The sequence below is a fragment of the Centroberyx affinis genome, unplaced genomic scaffold (genome assembly GCF_046629955.1).
Source record: "Centroberyx affinis isolate AG114_WGS23_722 - 3 ecotype Tasmania unplaced genomic scaffold, CSIRO-AGI_Caff_v1 ptg000180l_1, whole genome shotgun sequence".
Taxonomy (NCBI): Eukaryota; Metazoa; Chordata; class Actinopteri; order Beryciformes; family Berycidae; genus Centroberyx; species Centroberyx affinis.
This window is the reverse complement of record NW_027278877.1, coordinates 260,214-286,328: the sequence shown is the minus strand read 5'-3', so window position 1 is coordinate 286,328 and position 26,115 is coordinate 260,214. Positions and strand designations below refer to the sequence as shown.

Genomic DNA, 26,115 nt, shown 5'->3' with positions numbered 1-26,115 from the left:
TAATCTATTAACGTGATCATCAAACTAAAGATTATCTATCTATCTATCTATCTATCTATCTATCTATCTATCTATCTATCTATCTATCTATTTATCTTATCTCTATCAATCTATCTATCTATCTATCTATCTATCTATCCATCCATCTATTTATCTGCTTGCTCGCTCACTTTCATGCTTGCTTGCATTTTTAATAGCTTTGACTGGCAGTCCATTTATGTCCATTTATGCCTATGATAGCTATCATTGTATTTACAATAATTGACTAAACATCCTGAAATCATTCAGATCATTTGTTGATTGATTTTTTGTTATCTTTGGAACTCTAACGATCGGTCCTCAAAGACTTCAATTGTCTTGGAGAAGGCTGCTACAGAGTTGTGCTGGCAAGCTCCGGGACTGTTATATGGACTAACTAACTTTCAACTGGCATGGGGATGAGTAGATAATGACTGAATTTTCATTTTTGGGTGAACTATTCCTTTAACAACATGAAATTAAGGGACAACAAATAGCTGCAACTGAAAAAGTTGCAGTTAATTTAATCTCTGTCAGTTTGAATAGAACCTGAAGATGGAGGAGAGTTAGCCTATTTCTCATTTTGCTTAAATATCTGTGCATGGGTTGATTCGGAAAGAAATTGGGTGTATAAAGCTGTCATAAATCTTTCCATCTGTTATATATGCCTATTTTAAAACTCAGAGAATTTGCCAAGAGAACGATTTCTGTCCCCCTTTATTATTAGCACATTGTTGAAGTAATTGAAGTAAATCCTTAGGCCTATGCATGTGTATGCATATGATCAAAAGGAGGAAGCCAATGTACCAGAACCTTTTTTATGATACTCATTATGTTGTTAAGATTTGCTGAGTTTGCACTGGCCATATTTTGGCTATTGATGGGTATGTAAATATATATGAATAACAGTGACGTCTTGAGGCTATTTGGGCCACATGTAGGACTCCTTTGGTCGAATGTGCGTCATGAGATACAATCTTCATCAATTAGCCCAGTGCTGGCTGGCTCTGTGAATCATGATCATGTTTAGGATGAATGATAAAGTGATTTAGAAACACAGGATTCATCATCCTCATTAGATAACAGGGGCATTAGCAAAGTATTTTTACAATGTAAATAGGTTATTGTTATAGAGCCAAGATGGTCCAAGAATCTTCATTTCATATGAATGCGAAGAGAGGTTGTATTAATTTAAACACATGGAAATTATTCCTGCAGGTGGCAGCAGACCTCAAATAATTATCATAAACACACCAATCTTTGATATCTTAAAGATACAGCATAAAATAGAAATTTGTTTTAATTACTACTATCCAGCAGGTGTATGCACACCAAAATGCTGACCAGGTTCTCAATGCAAAAGGTGAGACAATGTGACAGCATGGGTTATGGTTTATTCAGTAGAGTCAAACTCAACTGGTCATTTGAGAGATTTGTGTCTGCCAAAGACCAGTTGAGTTTGACACATTGCTGAATAAACCACCATGGGAACATCAATCCAGAGTACAGGTATCCTTTCTCTATTTATCCTTTATAATGCACACAGCCTTGAATATACACATTTGACCTTTAACCTACAGAAGGTCATTTCCGTGTGGCATTTGGAGGGATCAAGCAAGTTTCTTCAGATCGCTACAAAACCATTCAGCTCCTCAGGCAAAACTACTGCAGAGTGGATGGTTAACCATTATAGTGTTTACTGCCTCGAGTTTAATAGATCCATTATCACAACAAAATACAAAGTTGTCCCTCAGATGCATGCACACTGGGACGTGTAACACACACACACACACAGACACACACACACACACACACACACACACACACAGAAATGCTCACAGGCACACACAGACAGACAAATTTACTGCTACTAATTCTTATGCAGTATTTCTCATAGTGATCAGCATGCACAAATGTAGAAGACAGTTGCCTTGCTGACACAGGGGAGGCATCACTTTAAGCACATGAGCTCTGCAGGTGGGGGTTGGGGTCATGTTACTTGGCAAGGGAAGGAAGTCCTCACTAATATTGCCCTCGCCAAGGGAAATTTAAATTTCGAAGATTCGCATATAACCACCGTACTGATTTCAACCGGCTTTAATTTACGGCTTGGATTACAGTGAAATGATTTTCAGGCTGTGCCTTTTTGGCCCGTATCACGCAGGTGTTGCTAATCTTTTGGCAAGTGACACCCATAAATACACAAGATTGATGCATTCCTAGTCATGTCACATGGCCTCTGTCTTGAAGGCTATGCTGCACGTTGGACTGCAACATCATATTTCTGCAGAAATGGCAGAGGGGAGAAGAGAGGGAGAGAGGGGAAGAGAGGGAGGGAGAGAGAGATGTCAGTGCATTTTTCCTTTGTTTCCCTGCTTTGATGCTGACCAGAGGACTAAACACAGCAAACACATGATGTGTGGAATGTCTGGAATAGAAATTAATAAAAATGCACAAATGTGCTTTCAAAAACACTGCTCTTTCCCCTTTCCCTTGATGTGTACAAAAGGATCTGCTGAAAATATTGAGATTAATGTGTGTATATTTGTTAGATTGATTGACTGATTGATGGAAATCATTTGAGGGTTTAAAATATAAGAATATAGACAGTTCTACTAAAATGTAAAAATCACATAAATGTATTACTATAAAACAGAAAACATCAGGATAATAAAATGTCTTATTAAAATTAAATAATACACAATAATACAAATAGAAGTAAATAATATACAAATATTGAAATAGTCATAAATTTAGCTTATTTTCACTAAGGTCTTTATGTCTAGACAGTGAGACAGAGCAATATTAGATTGAGCTTGATTGTGAAATGCAGGGAACAGATGTGATTGGTTGGATGTTCTGTTGCTCTCAGTTCAGTTCAAGTCAATTCAGTGATGACTAATTGTAGTGACTATCAAAAGATAATAGGCTAATATCCCCCCCCTCCAAAAAAAAGGGTTTTATGTAACACCAAAATATAGACTGATAATCACTGTCACTCTTTCTGTAAATCTTCCTGTCTTATCTTCTGTTCATGCTCTGTTGTCTAATCACCTGCAACTGAATTGCTGCATCAAACGTCCATGCATGCCCTCCTGATGTGAAGAGAGAGGGGAAGAGGGAAAGCAGTGGAAACACAGGGGAGGGGAGAGCATGCAGTTTTTATGAAGCATTCATGTTGTTGATGTTTTTCTTCTTGTTTGATTTTGACACTAAAACAAGAGGAAAGCAGGCCGGCGTCAATGTGTGAATGTCAATTTATGGCACCACGTTTTCACCTTAATAGCAATCTTTTGATACCCAAAGAAATAACCAGGCTGTGCACCGAATGAACCCACAGAATTACAAGCACTCAACAACTGCATATTAGATAATAAAAGGTCTCCATTTCTATTCTACCAGCCTCCATCTCTCTCACTCTTGCTCTCTCTCCCCCACTTTCTAGGAGGGAGGTGCTGGAGCCGTGGAAAAGCCAATGCTCAGAAGGAGGGAAGACATGAGGAAAAAAAACGAAACATAATTTGAAGGTATTCTGCAGCTCTGTCGCCATCATCACTTGCACTTCACGTGTGCAAGGCACCACGACAGTCAGAGTGAAAGAGAGGCGTTCGGCAGAGGAGGAAAACGGAGAGAAAGAGGCAGAGCAGCGGGAAGAGGAGGACATTCGATAGATAGATAGAAAGAGAGGGAGCTCTGCAGCAGGATCCCCACCGTGTTCAGCACAGGCCTGCGTGACTGGTCTGTGCAGGCAGAGGGAAAGAGGGAGGAGAGAAGGGAGGAGGAAGGAAGGGGGAGGGGAGGCAATTCAGCGCAGTGCAAGCTGACTGGATGAGTAGCAGCCGCGGCAGGCAGCAGCAGCATCAGCACCACTAGCTGTAGCATCTTTCTTTGTGGCTGCTGGAGGCTCTCTTGTGGCTGCTGTAGCATCAATCTCTTTCACACACACACATACACACACACACACACATATAGACATAGACGCTCCCATTGCTAGCCTTATACGCACAAGCACCGTGGTGGCCACCAAGGAAGAGGTGGTAAGTGACGGGGCTGGGGGACAGAGGGGCACAGGAACAGGAAACGGGGACGACTGGTGCTAGTGCCTAACAGGAGGAGGGCTGGAGCTACGGCGACAGCAGCAGCAGCAGCAGTAGCAGCGGCACCATGGCGCAAGCCGCCAAGCAGCTCCGCAAGAACAAGGACCTAGCGGAGGCCGCCGCCCAGGAGCAGCGAGAGAAGGAGGAGGAGAAGAACAAGAAGAGGAATCGATCCAGGGACCGCAGGCGCAAGGTATGGCTGGCCTCAGGAGGCAGGGGAGGTGACGGTATTTCCTCCATCCATCTCTCTCCCTCTCTCTCTCTCCCTCTCTCTCTCCCTATTTCTCTATCAGTCTCTCTCCCTCTATCTATTGTGCAAGGTTTGGTTAGGATGCATTTACACACGTATCATTGCACAGATGATCTTGCGGCCTCAACGGGTGTGCATGTGTGTAACCGGTCATGCACAGATGCTCCGGTGCAGGTTGTGGTTGTGTGCTCGGTCAGACGTTTAGCTTTAGGGGGAGGAGAAGGAGACTGGCGCTGATTGTCATGGCGGTTGAGGGGTGACCAAGATGTGCTGTTTGTCGAGTAACAGGGAATGTGATATTTCAAAACATATACATTATGTTTGTGGATTTCAGCTTTTTATGGACGCACAACTCTTATTCATTTCCAGTGGGAGATTAGCGCACTCCTGCTATTTTTGTGCTCTTAATCACATCCCCAGTAATGTGCTCTGCATGCTCTCTTCTTTCCCAGAAGGGTGTCTTGGTCTTAGTTCTGGTCTTTTCCCCCATATGATAGATTCGTGGGGGAAGATGCAAAATGGTGGGGGAAAACGGAGGTACGCTCTTATAATGGATGTGTCATTTTTACCACATCTATGTGTCTACGTAGTTTGGGACATACTGTATATGATTGTGTTACTTTTCAACCCAATATATGCTAATGACAACATACATTATGTGTTGCTATATTGTGTAAAAAATGAACAAGAACATGTACTGCCACAAACTAGGCACCCAAATATGCTGAAAATGACACATCCTGCAGGCAGGGGAACTCTCATTCACCCCTCCATCTCAGTTCTCCACCCCTCTCCCCTCTCCCACTCTTCTGGCTGTGCCTTTAGGCGCTGATTTTATTGGGGTGGTGCTGCCTTGCCCTGCAGCTGGCCAGTATTGTAATGTTTTCTGAAAAATATTCCGTATTCAGTATTCTTTTTGGAAAGATGTTTGGTCAGTAGAATATTGTTTTACTTTCATTAATTCAGATAGTATTTCCCACCGAGTACATCAGCTAATGGCTCAGTGGAATGCCAGCACTCGATTGTTTCCTCCTCCTCCTGTAGCGTTACTATGTGCTGCACATATCTAATGTGGTGGTGGTGGTGACAGAGGGTAGAGGGTTGTTTTATAGTCACTCTGTGAGATGAGAGTGTGTGGAGGTGTGTGCGTGTGTGTATGAGAGAGAGAGAGCGAGAGAGAAAGAGAGAGAATGAGACAGAAAGATAGAGAAAAGAGAAAGGACAACAGAGTGTCCACCAAATTAGATCTGTTATTTAGAGAGAGCTAATGTGCTCTGTGGTTTCTTTTCCCTCTAAGGTAGTTTAATGCTCTCTTCGTAGAAAACAGCTTGTTGTTTTTATACTAGCTGTAGGCTACATAATGAAGGAATAAGAATGAAAGGTCCAATATGCACAGCTGTGAGGCTTTGGGTAGTATGTTCAGCTTGCTTTGCTTGTTTGTTGTTTGTCAGACTCTCTGTATTCAGTATTGTGATGCTGATTCATTCAACAATGTGAATATGGAATGATATAATATTATTTTTCAATAACTGCACAACTCAGAATGTATCATTCTGCTTGCTGTAGTGACATCCAAAGGTAAAAATAAAATAGACAAGACAGCAAGACAGTCCCTGTCTAACTGGCAGCTTTGACAAATTAATCAATATCCTTCATGCTATCAGAATTCTTGACACAGGACACAGGACTTGTACACAGGATCTGATGTAACTATCCCTTGTGCTATCTGAGTGAGAACCTATGTAGAGACCTAGATTGGATGATAAAGTGGAATTGGAACAAGACAGTCTCATAAAATTTTGTGAAATCAGCACTGTGAAACTGTGAAACACAGATTACGTGTTGTGGACACGGATAATGTGAAGATTTATATTCCTCCACTGTGAAAGGATTATGTAACAATAGCACGAATCGGACGCGCCATTTTCACCTGTCACACGTGAAAACGTTAGTTAACGGTTAAGTTTAGGCAAGTCAACAACTTTGGTTGAGGTTAAGGTAAAGTTTTGGTCATGGTTAAATAAGGAAAACTCTGAACCCTAAAAATTGAAGCTTTGTTCACAGTGGAAAACCTCTAGTCTTAGAATCACACGCTCTAGTCATGGATTTTAACATTGCGTTGATTTCATAAAAAGCTCAAATGACTTGGGAAGATGGTCATTTTCTGGCAGTGTAAGAAATAAAACACAGTCAGGGTGTACGGTTACATTACACTGAAACATAATGCATGTGGCAGGGCCTAAAAACCCTGTGATGCGAAGCTGAGCAGACACAATTGTATTAGTTTTTGATGTAAAGTGATAATGAACACTCCTCCCGTCAATCAGAACTGAGTATTCACTGGGACCAAGATATAAACATCATTATTAGATGGAGAGAGGCTGAGGTCTCGGTCTACTGTGATACTACTCCACTCACAACATCATGGCAGGAGATGTTTAGAAAGAGGGAGTAATATACAGAGAGAGTGGAGAGAGAGAGGAGCCTTTCTTTAACAAGCAACTGCAACACACATGCACACACAGATGGATGAGAGGGAGAGGGAGATAGATGTATGAAAGAGAGAGACAAAAAGAGAGAAGTAAATGAGAAACAATGAAAGAAAGATAGCACAGCCACCAGTGACAGTGGTTGTAACAGTGGTGAAATATCTCAGCAGTCAGTGACAGCCATGAGCAGATCGCCCATAACAACCGCCAGGGTTCAGCTTTCATCACTGACCTCTATCAGAGAGAGAGAGAGAATTTTTATGATGAATTCTCATTCTATTGAGAGACTTTGTCGATATTGATCATGTAACAGTTGTGACAATGAGGCATACTGAATTAAAACAAATTGAGAGAGGAGGGATTTTAGCAATATACTGTGACCGTGCTTCCACAGTATGCCATATACATTTTCTGTGATCAGAGATCTGTCCACCAATGTTGACCACGGTTGCTTTTTTCCTGTAAAGTTGACTGCAGGTGAGCTTATGTATGAGCTTATTATATGTCCCACCAATCAATCATCAGGCTCAAATCTGCCATCAGACAGAAGCATGGGTTTGCCAGCAATCTGAATGACTGAATGTTTGTTGTGGGAGATTTTGAATAAACACAAGACAACAAACATTTTTTTTTCCTGATTAAAAGTTAACTGGAGACAACATGATCTGGAATTTTGTCACGTTGGTGAGAATATGAAGAGACGCTTTTCGGATGTCCTCCAAGCCAATATAAAAGTGCATCTGAATTGTAATTTTTGATTTTCACAAGTCATTATGTCAAAACTGCATCATAATAACAGATATCTATCGCCTCATACTCTTAAACCTAGCCATTTGTTAAACCCCAATCTTTAGCCTGAAAAACAGAATCTACAAAATCACTATCTGAGCATATCTGAACAATTCATATTATTCAATCTTAATGCAAAACAGTGTCTTGGAATGTGACAAAGAAATATTATGAATAATGTGAAAGTATGACAATATGCGAGTCTGGGCACAAATTGTTCAGTGCCTTTTCTATTGGCTATAACTGGTGATTACAGACATTGTAGTGAAAAATTAATTTTATGTGTGAATACTTCTTTCTGATCGAATTTTATTTCTTTACAGCATTACAAAGTACAAGAGAATGACAAAGCAATTTACAGCATCAATGTCATTGTAAAGTTTTCCAGGAGTTTACAAGCTTAAGACACGTCTCATGAGGCAATGTGAAAAATTTTGTAGTTTACAACCCCCTCTCTGCTTCATTGATTCTGTCTGAGTGGTTGCTCTCTCTCTCTCTCTCTCTCTCTCTCTCTCTCTCAATCCCATCAACAACTGTCACTGTCTTTCTCTGTCCACGTTTTTTTGTCTCTCTGTCTATCTCTCTCTGAATCTCTCTGTCTCCAGTAGATTGTTGCTATGCACCCAGAAGGAGAGACAGAGAGAGAAAGAGAGAGAGAGGGGGAAGAGGTAGAGGCAGGCCTTAATGTTCTGCGGATGTTAATTAGTTCCATTGGATGTAAATCAAACTCGGCAGCATGGCATCTCTACTACTCTACTCCTCCCCTCGCACAAAGGTCATCCACTGTACTGCCAACAGAGATCCTATCATTACTCTGGATATACTGGATAGTAATGGGGTTAAGGAATCCATAAAGAAAGGAAAGTGCAGGGGCATCCTGGTGGCTCAGCTGGCTCAGGTGCATATACCACATAACTGCAACGTCCTGGGTTCAAACCTGACCCAGGACCTTCGTCGCATGTCACCCCCCAACGCTTCCTGTCTTTATCTACTGTGACTATCCCATAAAGGCAAAACTGGTCCAACAATTTACTTAAAAACAAAGGAATACGCGGAAATGTCACTATGCGGCCAATTGGAAATCTCTGAGTGCACCTAGCATTGTTCTCAGTTTTACAGATGATCAATTTGGGTGATGCATTTATTGTATTTTAAAACCACATGTCATTTGATGGCTATGTCAGTTCTTGAATTGAATTTTTTTGGATGTAATCTAATTTCTGACAGGCAAAAAGTGTGCCTGTGCTTCTGGAATAGCATCATTCAGACAGAAGATGGATGGATGGATGGATGGAAGGGCTGTGTGTCAAATCTGTTGAAATGATGATGGACTTGTTTTTTGTTTTATCAGTAGTGTTCGTACAGTGTATATGTAAGACAGTGTTTTTATTGACATTTCATTTAGAAAACATTTCATTTAGCAAACTTTGTTTTTGTTCATGAAGTAGAGTCTCTTACTCTAGGGTGAGCAGACGTCCATGTCCGGGCCCCAGATTTGGTCTGTGGCTGCGGCTGGCACTGACCTCAGAAATGTCCCTGGATTTCCCCCTCTCCGGAAAGCATTAGTATTGTCAGGGGAGGTCTAGTGGTTGGTAATTGAATTGGTTGAAAAAGTATACGTTATTTGCTCTGTTACTACCACTGCCACAGGGACTTGAATTCTGAAATAATTACAAATAACGTTGATCGGGAATGAGATTGAAATGACTGAATCACTCCAGTAAAAACTACATTACCAGACCTCCTCTAGTAATACTAATGCAGTCCGGACAGGGTCAGTGATTTTCTCCAGCTATCCAGGTAAAAATTCCAACTTAACCACAAATGTCCCATGATTTGCTCCAAAAAAATCTGGTCACCTTATTACTCTATTAACTATAACCTAATGTGGCTAGCATTGGCTAGCTTTGTACTTTTACTCACATTTGATTATTGCTAGTTTTGTGAAGCAACTATAACATCTATTTACAAATGTGTTACCTCCTCAGTGTGCAGCTTCATTTCAAACTTTGCCTCTCTATTCAGTTTGTGTAGACACAAACTTGGCACGCTTCTGAGAGTTGCCAACTCTCTTCCAAGGAAAGTAGCTATGACTGATGCAAAAGTAATTAAAATACCAGATTATATTTGCATATATACAACATCAGTGCCTTTATTTATATGCAAAGCATATTTAGCAGTATTAAGTCTTTGTTTTTCATCGTGTGGCAAGAAATGCCCGAGCTCTAATTCTACTGATCCTGGCTAGATGACGTCTAGGGGCAGATCACTATCTTGATGGCTCCATGGCTAAACTGGTGCCAGGAGGACGACTAGCATTAGCATGCTTTACGCCTTAAAGCCGCTCGCTGCTGTGCAGATTTTTGGCTGTTAATTTACCTGGACAGGCTGCACCAACATATGGGAAACCCTGCACATACTGTACATGTATACATACTGTACATACATGGCTAAAAGAAGTGTGCAACAAAATATATGAGTCTTATTGAGTCAATAAATAGTGACAAAACTGATTATACTAAGAACGGGTTATGTGAACCAGGAAGTAAATAAAAAGACATGGTCATCGTTAAACTGCAGTGGTGTTTTCTAACCAGTGGGATAGGGTAAGCTGGGACGTGAAACGTTTTCTCTGTTGTAATAACTCAGCATCAGGCTTCTTGGGCCTGCACATTTTCCTGTTTCCTCCAGGCATGCACTTAATACAATAGATCCAAATATCTACTAATGGATACTGTGTGCTCTTTGTGTGCGTGTGCATGTGTGTGTGTTGTGTGTTTTCAAAGGAGCTGTATGTGTATATGCACACATGCACATATGTTTTTCTGTGTGTGTGTGTGTGTGTGTGTGTGTGTGTGTGCAATAGCATAGCTTCAGGGTATCTCATTCCTCTTTTATGTAACCTTATGGATGCCCACTTCTAATTGGCCACACACTAAGACTCTATCTCTTCTGCCTCTGCCCCGTTGTCTCTCTCTCTCTCTCTCTCTCTCTCTCTCTCTGTTTCTCTCTCTCTCTGCCTCTCTGTCTCTCTCTCTGCCTCTCTGTCTCTCTCTCTGCCTCTCTGTCTCCCTCGCTGCCTCTGTGTCTCTGTGTCCCTTTTCTTTGCCTCTCTATCTCTTTCTACATAGGTGCTCACCCAAAATAGCACAAGCAATAGTTACATCATAGCAAATGATTTCCTCAGTACTTGGAAATGAGACTTGGAAAATTCTTTGCCAACTTACAGTATATATCCCAATAGCTTTGGATACTAATTTCGGTGCCCACTTAATCATCCTGCGGTCCACAGTGGAAGGCTGTGATCCCATCTTTGGAAAGCAGTCCAATGAGCAAATCTTAGAATCACACGCTGCAGCACACAGTTCTACCTGAACGATTGCGCCTCTGACGACTGTGAACCGCATGCACATGATGATGCTATATATATTTTCCAAGTGACAGATCTCGGGGCTATAGAGAGTAGCACTGATTAAAGACATGCATCACCTGCTACATAGCTAGCTGCTGTTATAACCCATGAGTTTCAGTTCCTTATACCTGTGAACTAGGTGGTAAACCAACACAGGTCTTGTTGCGCAGGCCAGTGCAGCTCTACTGTGTGTAAATATGTTGCCCCAGATTCAGTGTAAGAGGTGGTATGAAAAGAACGCCGTGATTCTTTGTCTGTGTGTGTGAGAGAGAGAGAGAGAAAGGGAGAGAGAGAGTATGTTTATTTGCGCCTATGAGCGCGGAGGGCTCTAAACGAAGTGTCCCAGATTCCAAGGGACCTGTGCGCATGTATGTGCCCGTGTCCACCTGTGTGCACACATGTGTTGCGGTACGCCTGCGTGTTTCTGTGTGGACACAGATGTGCGTGTGTGAGTATTCATGGCTCACAAAGTATACGTGTTTCTGGTTTGTGTGTGAGGTAAGAACCATGTAACCTGCTTTTTATTTTCTTACTTGATATAAAATTGTACATGTACTGTACATTTATGTATTGAGTGTAGTTCAGGGAGTCGTCGGTCTGTGAAACCTTTTGAAAACCCAATGTTTACTTTAAAATGGGATCAGTTCTTGAATAATTTCCTTTTTGGAGATACATGTTTTGTTTTTGTTGTATGCGACAATAATATGTACCATAACAGTCTGGGTTGGTGCCTGTGAGGAGAGGGAAGGCAGGATGAGCCAAGGTCGAGCCGAGCTGTAAGCACCACTCAGCCCGGCCCTGAGCAGCCACAGGCTATATTTACCTCCCAGCCTAGGGTTACACTGCATCTGAGACCAGAGCTACCCATCTATCTACACACCACTACCGTGTGCTAACTGAGCACCTGCTCTGATACTGTATCTGATGTTGCCCTGGATCTGTACCTGCTCCAACAACACAGGAAGATTCCAGAATAGAAGCATGATGGCCGATATTTATCAAGCCTCTCTGTGCGCTGATCTAGGACTCGACTCTGTAATTTTTAATATTTGTTTTTCATCTGAAGATCAAACTGATTTTAGATAAGCAGCGCTCCTGGTGGGAGACCTTTGATAAATATCAGGAGAAGCATTTTGAACTGTCAATGCAAAAACTCAGTAGCTAGTGTGGCCAACAGTCACCACTGGTGGCACTACAAGCGAAAGAGAAGAAAGAATAAAAGGAGAGGAACGCGTAATTAAAATGTATAGTGTGTGCTTGTGTGTATGTGTGTGTGTATGCATACATGTATCTTTGTCTGCAAGCACAAGGGCACATGTAAAGGTTTATGAGGGATATACAAGCTCCCACTGTGTGTACTTGCACAGATCTGTGCCTGCATGCATGTAAGACTGTGTGTCCTGCTGTGTATGTAGGTTACACCTATGAAATATGACAGAGAAGGGTCAGAGGTGGAATTTGTTCTCAGTGCAGGCTTCAATTTTAATGTCCATTACACTGACACACTGTACCATCCCATTCCATTTGCCACACTGCTCAGCTGTCCAGAAGACAGTTATTACTTAAAAGGAAAATTTCAAACTGTAAACTGTAGACATTTTGCTAAAGGTTTCATTTTTCAATTGCTTGAGATTATTGAATGATGGGCAGTCTTGATCCTGTACCTATATTAATAGAATCCATAGAATTCTATATTTAACATAGGTACAAGAGCAACTCTCTATAAATATGGCTTTGTGAAACAAATAATTCTGGTTCTCAGTTTATAATGTCTGAATCATGTTCAAAACCATTGTGAAATATGTGTTAATGCATGTAGAGTGTAACACTAGAATAGGCATAATTTCCAAGACTTATTCCACACACTGCCACATATTAGCTGGACAAAAATCTAGCCAAAACAATCAATTTATTAACACAAATGCATAATGACAAACTTAAGGGTACAATTGATTGTATTTTCTGGTCACCACCTCTACGCTGCTGAGGGACTCTTTCATTGTCCAGAAACTGTTAATTAAGAAGGTGAATGATTAGCAGAAATGTAGAAAAACAACAGATCTCTAATCCTGCCTGCAAATTGCACTATATTCTGTAATTCTGATGCTTAGGGGCGTACTGTCAAGGAACATGGGCAAATAATTATGTACACCACATGAGTGGACTTGCATGTGTGATGAGCTGTTTTATTTTAACTTATTATGTAAAGGATGTGTAAAAGAATCACATCTGAGATAATGGGAATAAGAAACACTTTCTGCAGGCCCAAACCAACTGATCCTGCAAACTCCGGCTTTTTGAGAAGACAAACAGCAGGGGGTCAGAGAAAGTCTCACCAAGTAGGTCATTGCTCTAAATGACATGCCAGAGTTTATTAATAACCCTGGTTATTAACCCTGGCCAGGTGACTATTGTCTGATGGTGTGTCCATTGATTATTTGTTTTTATAGTATCATCGCTGTTAAGGGACCCAAATCATGGATTATTCTAGTAAACAGAACCAGTCGTTAATTCATATCTTTGGTTATTGCCGTTGTTGCCCCCTTCACGTAACTGGAAATAAACATCGAACAAAAAGTTCGGAAATTTGTGTTTGGTAGATTATTTCTCTGTTATAACAATGCTTCTTGGCAATACATTTTATACCGTTGGAAAGCCTGTTTATTTCCCTTTTAAATGGTGCCTCATTTGTAAGGAACATGCATTTGTGGGATGAGCAGCACAGCTGAGTATGTGGGTTGCGCTCATGTAAAATTTGCCAAATCTTCTCTGCCAATGCCAAACAGCTTATTCTGCTGTTGCTATTGACTCTTGTTTGGTGTTGTTTGGTGGATTGGATGATTGAAGTCTATCAGTAACAAGGAAGAAACAAGACATATTGGCAATTTTACAATTTATTCATTTAACAAACAGTCAGGAGCCTCAGTAGCGTGTGGAAGAACCATACACAGCCACAACAGCCCGGCACCTCCTCCTCATGCTGGTCACCAGCCTGGTCACACACTGCTGTGGGATGGCATTCCACTCCTCAACCAGGATTTGTCGCAAGTCAGCCAACGTGGTTGTGTCGGTCACTCTAGCACGAACAGCACGCCCAAGCTGATCCCATAAGTGTTCAATTGGGTTGAGGTCAGGACTGTTGGCAGACCATTCCATTCTCTCTACTCCCAAATTCTGGAGGTAGTCTCTGATAAACCCCGCTCTGTGGGGGCGAGCGTTATCATCTTGGAGGATGGAGTTCGGTCCCAGACTGTGGAGATATGGGATCGCCACTGGTTGCAGAATCTCATCTCGATATCTCTCTGCATTGAGATCGCCTCCAATGATGACAAGTCTCGTTTTTCCAGTGATGGAGATGCCGCCCCACACCATCACACTGCCTCCACCAAAAGGTGTTACTCTATTGGTGCAGCGATCAGCATAGCGTTCTCCCCGTCTTCTCCACACTTTGACCCTACGATCCAACTTCTGTAGGCAGAATCTGGACTCATCACTGGACATAACGTTCCAACACATGTTCAGGTTCCAGTGCAGGTGCCAATCAGGTACCTGATTGTCAGCACCTGGGGGTACCGGAAGCTCAAAACAAGAGTCAATAGCAACAGCAGAATAAGCTGTTTGGCATTGGCAGAGAAGATTTGGCAAATTTTTCATGAGCACAACCCACATACTCAGCTGTGCTGCTCATCCCACAAATGCATGTTCCTTACAAATAAGGCACCATTTAAAAGGGAAATAAACAGGCTTTCCAACGGTAGAAAATGTATTGCCAAGAAGCATTGTTACAACAGAGAAATAATCTACCAAACACAAATTTCCGAACTTTTTGTTCGATGTTTAGTATTTCTCTCACTTTTCGTGCACAGAACACAAATTTGCATTTTAAGACTCATTTCATGAAATTTGGGCTGTAGTCATCAATGAAGAATCTTCACCTCTGGTTGATGAGCTAGGTTGATGATAAGTTGTATTAGGAACTATGAGGAAATCTAAGTGACTCACCTGTTGTCAATTTCCTCATCTAATCAGGAAGTCTTATCTTAATGGGCGATGTGTTGATTGATGAAACATCTGCTCCTGCAGCCCTATTTCTTCCTTTTTGTTCTTTTGCTGATGCACTTACTCCCATAAGTGTGTCACTATGCATTTGTGTTAATAAATTTATTATTTTGGCTAGATTTTTGTCCAGCTAACTTTTGGGAGTGTGCAGAATATTTTTTACTTTTTACTTCATCTGAAGTTTGTTCCTTGCATCTGCAACACTGAGTCATCAGAGCGCTGCGGCATTCTTCTATATTTTAATATTCCAACAACCAACACTAACAAGTGCAAGGGCCAGAGTCACAGCGCCCAACTGATTCTTCTTTCACTATTGATGTTAACATATTGGAAATTTAGTGTCTGTTATGTGGAGATGTGTCTGGTATCTAGAGTTTGTTTATGAGACTATTGAACCATATAAGGCCTATTCAGCAGTACACTTAATACAGTATGATTACTTTCTGCATGTCCAGTCGTGTCTTTTTGAAGTCAAATATAATTATCATTTTGGCTCGCTCTGCTCAATCAGTGGCACTTTAACCAATAGATCTGTGATTACCAGCTCTCAGAGGGAACTCTAAGACTTTAGTAGAGGCCTTTAGCTCCATGTCATGAGCTTTTATAAAAGAATATTTCTATCTATTACCTTTACTGTTTGTATGTAATTGTGCCAATATATAGAGTACAGTGATTATTTGCAATATTAGTTATCTGGAATAATTGTGTAAGCCTTTTTGTGTGTGTTTGGCGGTTGGTGATACGCAGGCGTGTGTGTATGTGTGTGTGTGTGTGTCTGTGAGCGAGGGGAGGACAGGAAAGAGGTGAGGGTGAAGCTGTCTTGCCACAGGCTCTCTTGATCTGCAGCTGGACACACAACTGCTGAGACTTGAGGGTTTTGACTGCAACATTATGGATCTGTGTGTGTGTGTGTGTGTTGGCTCATGTGAGTGTGTGCTTGTGTTTTTGTATGTATGGATGGGTAAATTCATTCATTAGTGGTGGGCCACAACAGTAAAAAGAAAATTGCGACAACTGGGGAAAAAAAAAAAAAAGGAAATTACAATAACAGCATCATTTTTGCCGAATTTCTCAATAAAATAAAACGAATTGTCTGTTTAATGTATTTATTATTTATTATGGTGAATTTTCCAAAAAAAGAAAAGAAATCAGCACTGCAATCTGCACTATAGCATAACTTGGGCCAAAACAATGATGAATGTGGTACCAAAACTAAATTATTCCCAAGCACCACTGCTATACAAAATGTATGTGTGTTGGTAAATGTTTGTGTGTCAGTTTCTGTGTTTGCACGCTCAGTATTTCACAGTCTGTGCCTGAATGTCAACAGCGTATGTCTGAGTCTTGCAGGGCGGCGCTGGTCCATGAATGCTCTCAGCTATGGGTGCGCTCTTACATGTCTGCATTTCATCGTAATGCTGAGTGTGTTTATGACATAATGTCTCTGTCTGCCTTTGTCTGAAAGACTCTGACTGTCCGCAATTTAAGACAAGAAGACAGGCAGACAGACACAGAGACAGACAGATAGACAGATAGACAGACAGACAGACAGACAGACAGACAGATAGATAGATAGATAGATAGTAGGGATGGGACAATATGCTTATCTCACGCTACGATTCAATACATGATATAGGGGTCACAATTCGATTCAACCACGATACGATGTGATAAATAAAAGTTCAATGACAACAAAGTATGACTGTAGAATTATGTTTATTTCTGAGACACAAATCTTTCTAGCGATGGCACTGGCTTGCTAGAATGTAGAGCTGCAACGATTAATCGATTAGTTGTCAACTATTAAATTAATCGCCAACTATTTTGATAATCGAGTAATCGGTTTAAGTAATTTTTTAAGAAAAATAAGTCAAAATGCTCTGATTCCAGCTTCTTAAATGTGAATATTTTCTGGTTTCTTTCCTCCTCTATGACAGTAAACTGAATATCTTTGGGTTGTGGACAAAACAAGACATTTGAGGACGTCATCTTGGGCTTTGGGAAACACTGATCGACATTTTTCACCATTTTCTGACATTTTATAGACCAAACAACTGATCGATTAATCGAGAAAATAATCGACAGATTAATCGACAATGAAAATAATCGTTAGTTGCAGCCCTACTAGAATGTAAACAACGATTTAAAAGTGTCATTATAAAGTGAAAATAATATAATTTGGATGGAGTACTTGTGAAATTGTGATGGGCAAGCCGTCTCATTTGTGATTACAGCAGAATAAAATGTAGCTAATATCACGATTCATTTTTCTATCATTCCTGTATCTACTTCCTCTACATGCCACTGTGTAACATAATGAAGTCAGATCAAAAGTCCCTCTGACAGACTTTGGATAGAGACAAACCCACACTGAATTGGCTCATCAAAAATCAATACCTTCTTCAGAGACACCCAACCTCTGAAACTTTGCCCAAGCTAATTTTATCCTTCAGCCGAAGCACTGATCCCATGCCAGCAGACACCCTGCCAAACTGAGGTATTGAGGGAAAATGAAAGGGAGATGAAAAGGTAGAGGGGTGCTACTTTTCAAAAAAATGTCCATCATGACAAGTCATTTAACATTATAGCCAATCTCAAATCTTATTTTTGTTAAAATGAGTGAAGAAAAAAAAATCTGCCAATGGGGTGGGCATTTCTGCATTTTGAAACAAGATGAGTGATTTACCTTTCTTCAAGTTAACTGAGTAATAAGTGATGGTTCAATAATTAGTGAAATAAGATAAACTGCATTGGAAACAAGTAAATTTATTTAACCCCAATAGCAGATTTTACACTTTTTAACAAAATAAGATTTTAGGACTGAGTGCAAGATTAAATCACTGGTCAAACATAATAAATAAAATAATATAAAGTGTATTGTGCCTTTTATAGTGTCCGGCCTGGAATTATCACCTTAGTTTTGCCATCTGCCATTTTATCACAATGTTATTTATTTATTTATTTTGCTTCTGTTGTAGCACTTTTGACACCTTTGCACTTTGGCATTAAATATTTCTTTGTTTTTGGCATCATTTTATCTACATTATGTTACTTTTCTCCTCTGAGAAGCTTGATATTGGGCCGTAACACCAGCAATAGATGAAATGTTGATGCAGCCGTGCCAAGGGATCAGAGAGTCACTCTGCCAATGGCCCATTAGAGCGATGTGCAGTCGTAGAGATCTTCACCAATCAAAGCTCCTCTGCCAGTCCGTACCCGTTAGTCACAGCATCCATCACTATTGTTAGCAAGGCCAGCCGACCTGAAGCCCTGGCACGCAGAGGGAGGGCTAACAGCTGTAAATCTATTGGCAAAGTTTATCCTGACCCCGGGGTCGAGCGGCAGGCGGTCTGAAGTGACTGATGTTACCGTGGTGATTACAGTGTGACACGGCACGTGAGTGAGAGCTGAAGTATGTTTGCGGGGTGATGGAGGGACGGGGAGATGGATGGGTGTCTGCCTTGGATGGTGATAAGATGTGATATGTAACTTGTCATGCTGCAAGACACGAAATCCTGGAAGGAAAATAGTTTGTTACTGTAAGACTATCAAGATAAAAAAGCTGCAACATGGGTCCAGAATTATTTGGATGTTGACCTTCATCTTCAACTCACAATGCCTCTAATGAGACCTGGATCAATAAGAAAAGACAAGTTAGATAGTATGTGTCCCAGATTTCATGGGATTTCTATTTCTATCTATGTACAAATGTACATCAGTTACAAAATGCACATCTGATTCACATCATATATACCCTATACTTTCTCTAATATTGCACCCATGATGTATTCAATACATCATGGGTGCACTGTATTGAATCCAATACATTGTATTGGATTCAATACAGTAGGGCTGCAACTAACGATTATTTTCATTGTCGATTAATCTGTCGATTATTTTCTCGATTAATCGATTAGTTGTTTGGTCTATAAAATGTCAGAAAATGGTGAAAAATGTCGATCAGTGTTTCCCAAAGCCCAAGATGACGTCCTCAAATGTCTTGTTTTGTCCACAACCCAAACATATTCAGTTTACTGTCATAGAGGAGGAAAGAAACCAGAAAATATTCACATTTAAGAAGCTGGAATCAGAGAATTTTGACTTATTTTTCTTAAAAAATTACTCAAACCGATTAATCGATTATCAAAATAGTTGGCGATTAATTTAATAGTTGACAACTAATCGATTAATCGATTAATCGTTGCAGCTCTACAATACAGGTCATTATCAAATTCAGTAAAGGCGAACAGTTCAATAGCAAAGAATCATCAGAGAAAGAATGAAAGAGATACACACTGGCACACACTGGCACATTGACACACACACACACACACACACGGCTGGACATTATGTAATGGAATTAGAGCTCCTGAAGGTCTATATGGATCATGTGACCTGCAGGAGCCCACTAATGTACTGAAGCAACTGCCCTTGGGCACACCCTGCCCCCATCACTTTCCTGGCCTGGACAGATTTTGCAGCATAATGGACACACTGTTTGATCTGAAATCTCACACAGTATCCCTTCTATGAGGTATTTTTAGATTTGGTTGCACATGAATTCTCGTTTTGGTTCTAGCACCGTTTGAAGTGCCCAAAAATGTTGTTTGGATACTTGATAAAAAACTACTTGTTTTAAAAATAAATTAGGGTGCGTCCTGGTGGCATGGTGGTCTGGGGCAAGTGCCATGTGGGTACGGAGTCCTGGGTTCGGGTCCGGCCCCAGTAGTGGTAATTTTCTTGCTGTTTTGGAGCAATATTACTGTGTGAATGCAGAAAAAACAAACCAGGAAAGATCTACCGGGAATTTACCGGGATTAGCAGCTGTGTACGCATGTGTGCGGCAGCAGTAGTGGTCAGACTGAGTATTACGTTTTTTATTAATGGTATATCAAGACTTTAGTGATCTCTCTTTGAAGTGAAAGTATTAAACCTTATTCTGAGTAAATACAATAAATATGAGTCACAGTTTCTTTATCATTCACATCACAAAGTTTCAATGTACAATAACAACTATTTTTGCTCTGAAAGAGTTCAGTGTCATTATAACCAGGTAATAAGCTTCAGTCATTCATTTCAAGGAGTCTATACACTCTAGTTTCAATACAGTCTTTCAAGTGTAATACAGTCCATACAGTCTTAGTTTGATGACAATTCCCTACAGTTCTAAGTCTTAAATATGATTGGTTTCAGTGTAATAAGGCTGCCTTTCAATATCCTTTTCTAAATTTCAGTCCAGCAGTCATTTCTGTCAATTCCGTTTTGGTTTCTGTTAATGAAATGTTGATGTGAACTCTTACAGTCTGTCCACAATGGCATTGCATTGGTAATACTGTATATAGATAAATACAAGTTATTTCAAAATGCATTTATTTGGGATTTTTTTGGATTAATATCAGCAGCAGGGGTGTCACAGAGGTGACAATACATTTCCAATGACTTTTTAAAAAAATGTCTGTGTTATTTATTAGATTATATTCATGTATATTAGGGCCAAAAATAGTAACTGTCAATGATAAAAAAGGTACTGGGCAAAATGACAGACTTGTCCCCATTTGCTGTATGGAGTACGCACCTATGGGTGCTGAGGCTGATGGGCCGGGGTTCAGCTATGTAGCAGAGTTGCACTCTGGTTGGCTCCACTCCAGTTTAACCCCTATGGCTATATGGCTTTTTAACATCCGATTGGAGGCATGTCTTTTCTTTTAAACCTCCAGGAAGCTTTACTGAGAGTGTGTGTGTATTTTTTCAGCGAGGCCTTGCTTCACATTCAGTAAACCACAACCACAGCCTTTTGCTGGGGGCCACATTCAGGCTCCAACCCATGAGACAAAGCAGATACTGTATTGTTAACCTTCCTAGGAAAGGCAGCAAGTACTTAGTAAGAACATAGGTTAGAAATGTTTTAGGGTTGACCAAGGCAAGTGATACTTGCCTACATAGAAAACAGAGAAAAATGTTCATAGCAAGTCATTTAGCGAGGTTACAGTCATGGTTCAGAGGTTATAGATGTCTGGGTAAGCCATAGTAGATATTTGGTGGGCAATAACTTCTGTTGTGTTTGTGTTTCTTATGATTATTGCAAGCTACATTTTTGTGTTTATTTGTGGAGTAGAAAAAAATGAAACAGAAAGAGGAAAAAAAAAGAAAACTGTGACTCAAAGACAAAATGAAAGAAATTTGCTTATTGACAGATATTGGGATTAGACTGTTAAATTCAATGATTTCTGAAAATTGCTGTCACTCTCACTTTATAGAGTACCAAATATGAGTGTTTTTGTTATAAAACTATGGGGGATGGTCAAAAATTCAAACCTCTTTAATGTTTACAGAGATATTTGTTTTTTCCAAAGAAATATGTAATTCCTTGACGGACTGCAACAAAGTACTGTGCAGTGTCACCTCTACTGTTGCTATTTGTCTGTGTGTTATTGTTTGTGTGTATGTGTGTGCATGTGTGTGTGTGCTCTCCACCAGCGTAGATTGGTTATTGAGTGATGAGTTTGAACAGGGTGGAGCCAGTCCATCTGCCATCAGGCTGCAATCCCGGTGATACATGGCACACACACACACACACACACACACAGAAACACTATCATAGCCATTGAGTTATAATGATCCCGTATTGTAAAGAATATCAGTTTTCAAGTAGTAAAACTACTGGAAAGGACAAAGTATCAAACCAACAGTTTCCAGACCTCTCTGCCAAGAAGAGCTGCCATTCATTCAGTGATATCACTGCTCACACTCTGATCCAAGAGAGCTTACATCAGCATTCACCATTGTCACATTAGACTGGGTGTATGGCAACAAGGGGAGACAGCTAGAAACAAACTTAAGCTAGGTGTTTTTCCACAGTCAACTCTCATTTGTCATCGTCCCTCTGGTACTTTCTGTCTCTCTCACTATCTTTCTCTCTCTTCCTCTCTCTCTCTCTCTTTCTCTCTCTCTCTCTCTCTCTCTCTGTGTGGGAATGATCATGTGTGTGTGGCTGTGAATGTGTCATTATGCCTGTAGCACATACAGAAAAATAAAAGGTACCAATCAATTTGTACTCTCTGTATCCCTACTTTCAAGTCACTATCCCCCCCTGCCGTCCACTGTACAGAGGCATTGAGTTGGAAAATCCACACTGCGCTTGTATAAATACTTCATTGCTAATTCAATTTTAAACTGTAGATGGAAGGGAGGAAAGTGGAGCAACTGCTTGTTTCTTCCACCATGCCCTCAGTCCTTTTATCCATCAGCTATCTCTCTGTCTCTCTCCCTATTCTCTCTCCTCCCCCTGTCTTTCTCTCTGCATCCCTTCTTCTTCTCTCCCTCCTCCCTTTTTCCTTCTCCTTCCCAGCTCTTTCTCACCTCCTCTCTCTCTCTGTCTCCCTCTTCCGTCTCTCCTCTCTCTCTCTCTCTCTCTCTCTCTCTCTCTCTCTCTCTCTCTCTCTCTCGCACGCCCTCTGACTCTTTAATGGTAGAGGTTGAGAAGGAGGACAGTTACATTAGCCGTCCTATTGTTTCCTGTAAAATGCTCATTGTTTTGTTTTTGTTGATTTCTCAATGGGGCTACTTGCACTATGACCAACAGAGAATAATTGCATGTTTATGTGTTTGTAGAGTTGTTGATCTTAAAGCACACAAGCAATTCACTGTACTTGAAAAGCTTTGGAAATGTGAATACTATCACTGTTATTTGAAAATATATGCAACAGTAAAAGCCAAAGTCTTTTAGTCTGATTTATCTTAATACAATATGGACAGCATAGAATCAGAGGCTCCTTTTTACCAAGGACGTGTGTGTGTGTGCACATGTGTGTGTGTGTGCCTGACTGTGTGCATAGTGTGTGAGACAGCGCTGTGCCACTGTGCTGTTATTGACTGGTAAGGATGTGTTGCTCGTGCACTGCACCGTACCAAATGTTAATTTACTGCTTGGTGTGCACATTCTGCCTCATTAACTGACATGAGGATTTTTCTCACTGGAAAACCTGAGCACATTGCTCGCCCTCCTCCCTCCCTCTCCCCATCTTTCCACCTCCCTGCCTCCAACCATCCGTCTATCCCTCCCTGGACCCTTCCCTCTCTCTCTCCCTTCTCTCCCCTACACTCTTGCCACGATAATGATATTGACCACGGCCCACTGAGCCAGACTGGCTTTGTCTGTGCATACCTGTTATTTGAGACACATATCTGAGAAAGAAAGGATGGGCTAGAAGACAGGGAATGGGTTAAGTTCATTCAAACACCACAAAGAACTCAGGAAAACGTTCAGAGTAAGTGTCCATTTTCCATGACCAGACCATGCCTTGTTTTCCTTGTTTGTCAGTGTAAACATCGCCCGTCAGCAGCCTGCCATACACTAGCGTTGCTTGGTGGCTTTCGTATTATTGCATCACCTTTGGTGCTACAGCAAGCAATCAGGCAGCTACTTCAAACCATCCATCAGACAGCAGCATGTGCATGTGTTTGCTTGCTGCCTGAAGACAGAGGTAGAGGCTGACTACTTGACAGTAGATATAACACTTTATGTTTTGCCAGAACAACCTATGAGTCATAAAATATGATTTTCTAGCATTTAGAAGATATGGGGTCAGCAGGGGTGCAGGAACAGATGAGAGGACAATATTGCTGTGAAGGCACCAAATGGAGAATGTTATCATTGATTTTAACCTTCCAGTTGTCAAAGTAGGGGATCTATCTATCTATCTATCTATCTATCTATCTATCTATCTATCTATCTATCTATCTATCTATCTTTCTATCTCCAATTTGGAGGACAGCATCTTACCATGCATACACACCACAAGCAACTCGAGAAAACAATCACTTGAAGTCAATTTGTTATTGATGAATTTAATGTTGGTGTTTGTTGACCACAGCTGCCTAATTTCCTTTGATGTTTGTGTGGAGAAGTTAGCTGCAGCTGCACATCGCCCATCAGCAGACAGTCAATCACTACTGTTAGCCTCAGCACCACTGGTTAGCAACCGGCTAGTTCCGATCGGCCATGGGACAGTAGCATGGTGATGCAGTCGGACTACTTGACACTTAGTTTCACACTTTGTGTTTTGCCAGAAGGACCCACAAGCCTTATTACAACGGTTGATTTATGATGACAGTGTCTGGCAGCTTTTTGGATTGCTCGACTCTATTGCATTTTTTGAATTTTTACACCCTCTCTCTCTCCCTCTCTCTCTCTCTCTGTCACACACATACACACACACATAACTCACATTCTGTACACACACATGCACACAAGCACTCAACATTCTCTCTCTCTCTCTCTCTCTCTCTCTCTCTCTCTCTCTCTCTCTCTCTCTCTCTCTCTCTCTCGATTAGAGATTCTACATTATTGCTCTCACTCATTCTCTCATGACCTGTCTTTCTCTTTCTTGCTCTCTCTCTCCCTCTCACTCTCTTTCTCCCTCTCTCTCTCTCTCCCACACACACACACACACACACACACACACACACACACACACACACACACACAAATATTTGTGGAACATGGCCTGATCATAATGAACCAGAGAGTCTGACAGGGTGACAGGGCGTGTGCTGCTGGCTCTGCACCAGTGGCCCCATGGGAAAGGCCAAGGTGAGAGGAAGAACAGACACACACACATATTAGACATACACACACACACACAAATATGCAGGGAGTGTATGACACACGCCACCTCTGTCTGTGGCACCTGAGTGCCGTTGAACTAAAGTGAGAGAGAGAGTGATCTGACTACAGCACAGTTTGTCACAGGTTTCATCAACAGGTTGACAAGCTGGCTGCATCAGACTTCATCATCTGAATTCAACAGACCAAGTTCACTGAACCAAGCAAAGAAAAATTACTAGAATGATAGATTACACTATAATTTGTATCACCCACTGAAATGGGGAGAAATCGACTCTTGGAGCTGTAAACACATCCTTCATCTCAATTTACAGATCTGTCTCTTGTTGGCCACATCTTTGAGTCTGGAGTTTTATAGCTACAGTTTTTTACCTGCATAACTGGCATTAGGTGTGCACTGATGCACTTCCTGGCTCATAATGGCTGAAGTGTCTGCCATGCTGCTTTCACTTGCTATTGCCTTTAGAAATAATTAATGAGGTCAAGTGCAGGCATTGGGGCTAGTAGTGACCCAGTAAGAAAGGCTAGGGAGTCTTTTCCCTTGCTTACTCCTGCCAAAAAACACAGGTACAGTGGTAGCTGCTGCTACCTTTTGTGTTTCAAAGACATTCTTACTGTCTGCATGGCTCAAAATCATCCTCCAGGTTGCAAGAAATATCTGACACAACTGATACCAGTGTTTTCCGCAGGGTTTTGCATTTTGTGGTTTTAATATGGGTTTCAGAGGCATTTCCACTATGACATGAATTAATTGGAAAATTAATGTTTCATACATAGATTGTCCTGAAAGCAAGGTTTAGACACTGGACGTAGGTACTTGTGTATGGTATTTGTTCCAAAATGAGAAAAAGTGCAACAACCTCAGACAAAATGATTGTTGGGATGAAAGTAAAATAGGACACCATTATGGATTATGGAATACTATTGAAATTTGATCCATCTAAGCATATGAAACAAGAGCATTTCTAATGATGCAATCTGCATTTTTGAAATTAATAACAGACAGTAAATTTATCCCAAAATGTAGTTAAAGTGTTTTGAAACCTTTCATGTATTGTACAGCCCTGACCCTTTAGATTTATGTGTACTCATTGATGGTATGCCAATGTACAGCTATGTCGAATCATGTAGTCTGTTCGATGCACAGCACAGAGAACAAGCATCAGCAACTGGTGAATGATGAAGCTGATTGATGGCGCTCTGAATGAAAAGCAGCTTTCTGGGAATGCAGTATGTCAGCATGTCTGGCCCATATTCTTAGCTCTCCCTGGTGCATAAGGTTTATTATAGAATGAGCGTTAGAAAGGGCTCAGTGACTTCTCATTGCGCCACCATGTGACATGTGTCACAACGTTGCTACACACTACACTGTGTGA

General features: G+C 41.0%; 1 protein-coding gene across 1 annotated transcript in view; it reads left to right on the top strand.

The window, feature by feature from the left end:
* The first annotated feature begins 4,182 nt into the window (after positions 1 to 4,182).
* Positions 4,183 to 26,115, top strand: part of ank1b (ankyrin 1, erythrocytic b) — a 96,110-nt gene continuing 74,177 nt past the window's right edge. The window contains exon 1 of the mRNA XM_071535743.1: positions 4,183 to 4,308. Coding sequence (XP_071391844.1) covers positions 4,183 to 4,308 — 126 coding nt within the window. The remainder of the gene's footprint in view (positions 4,309 to 26,115) is intronic.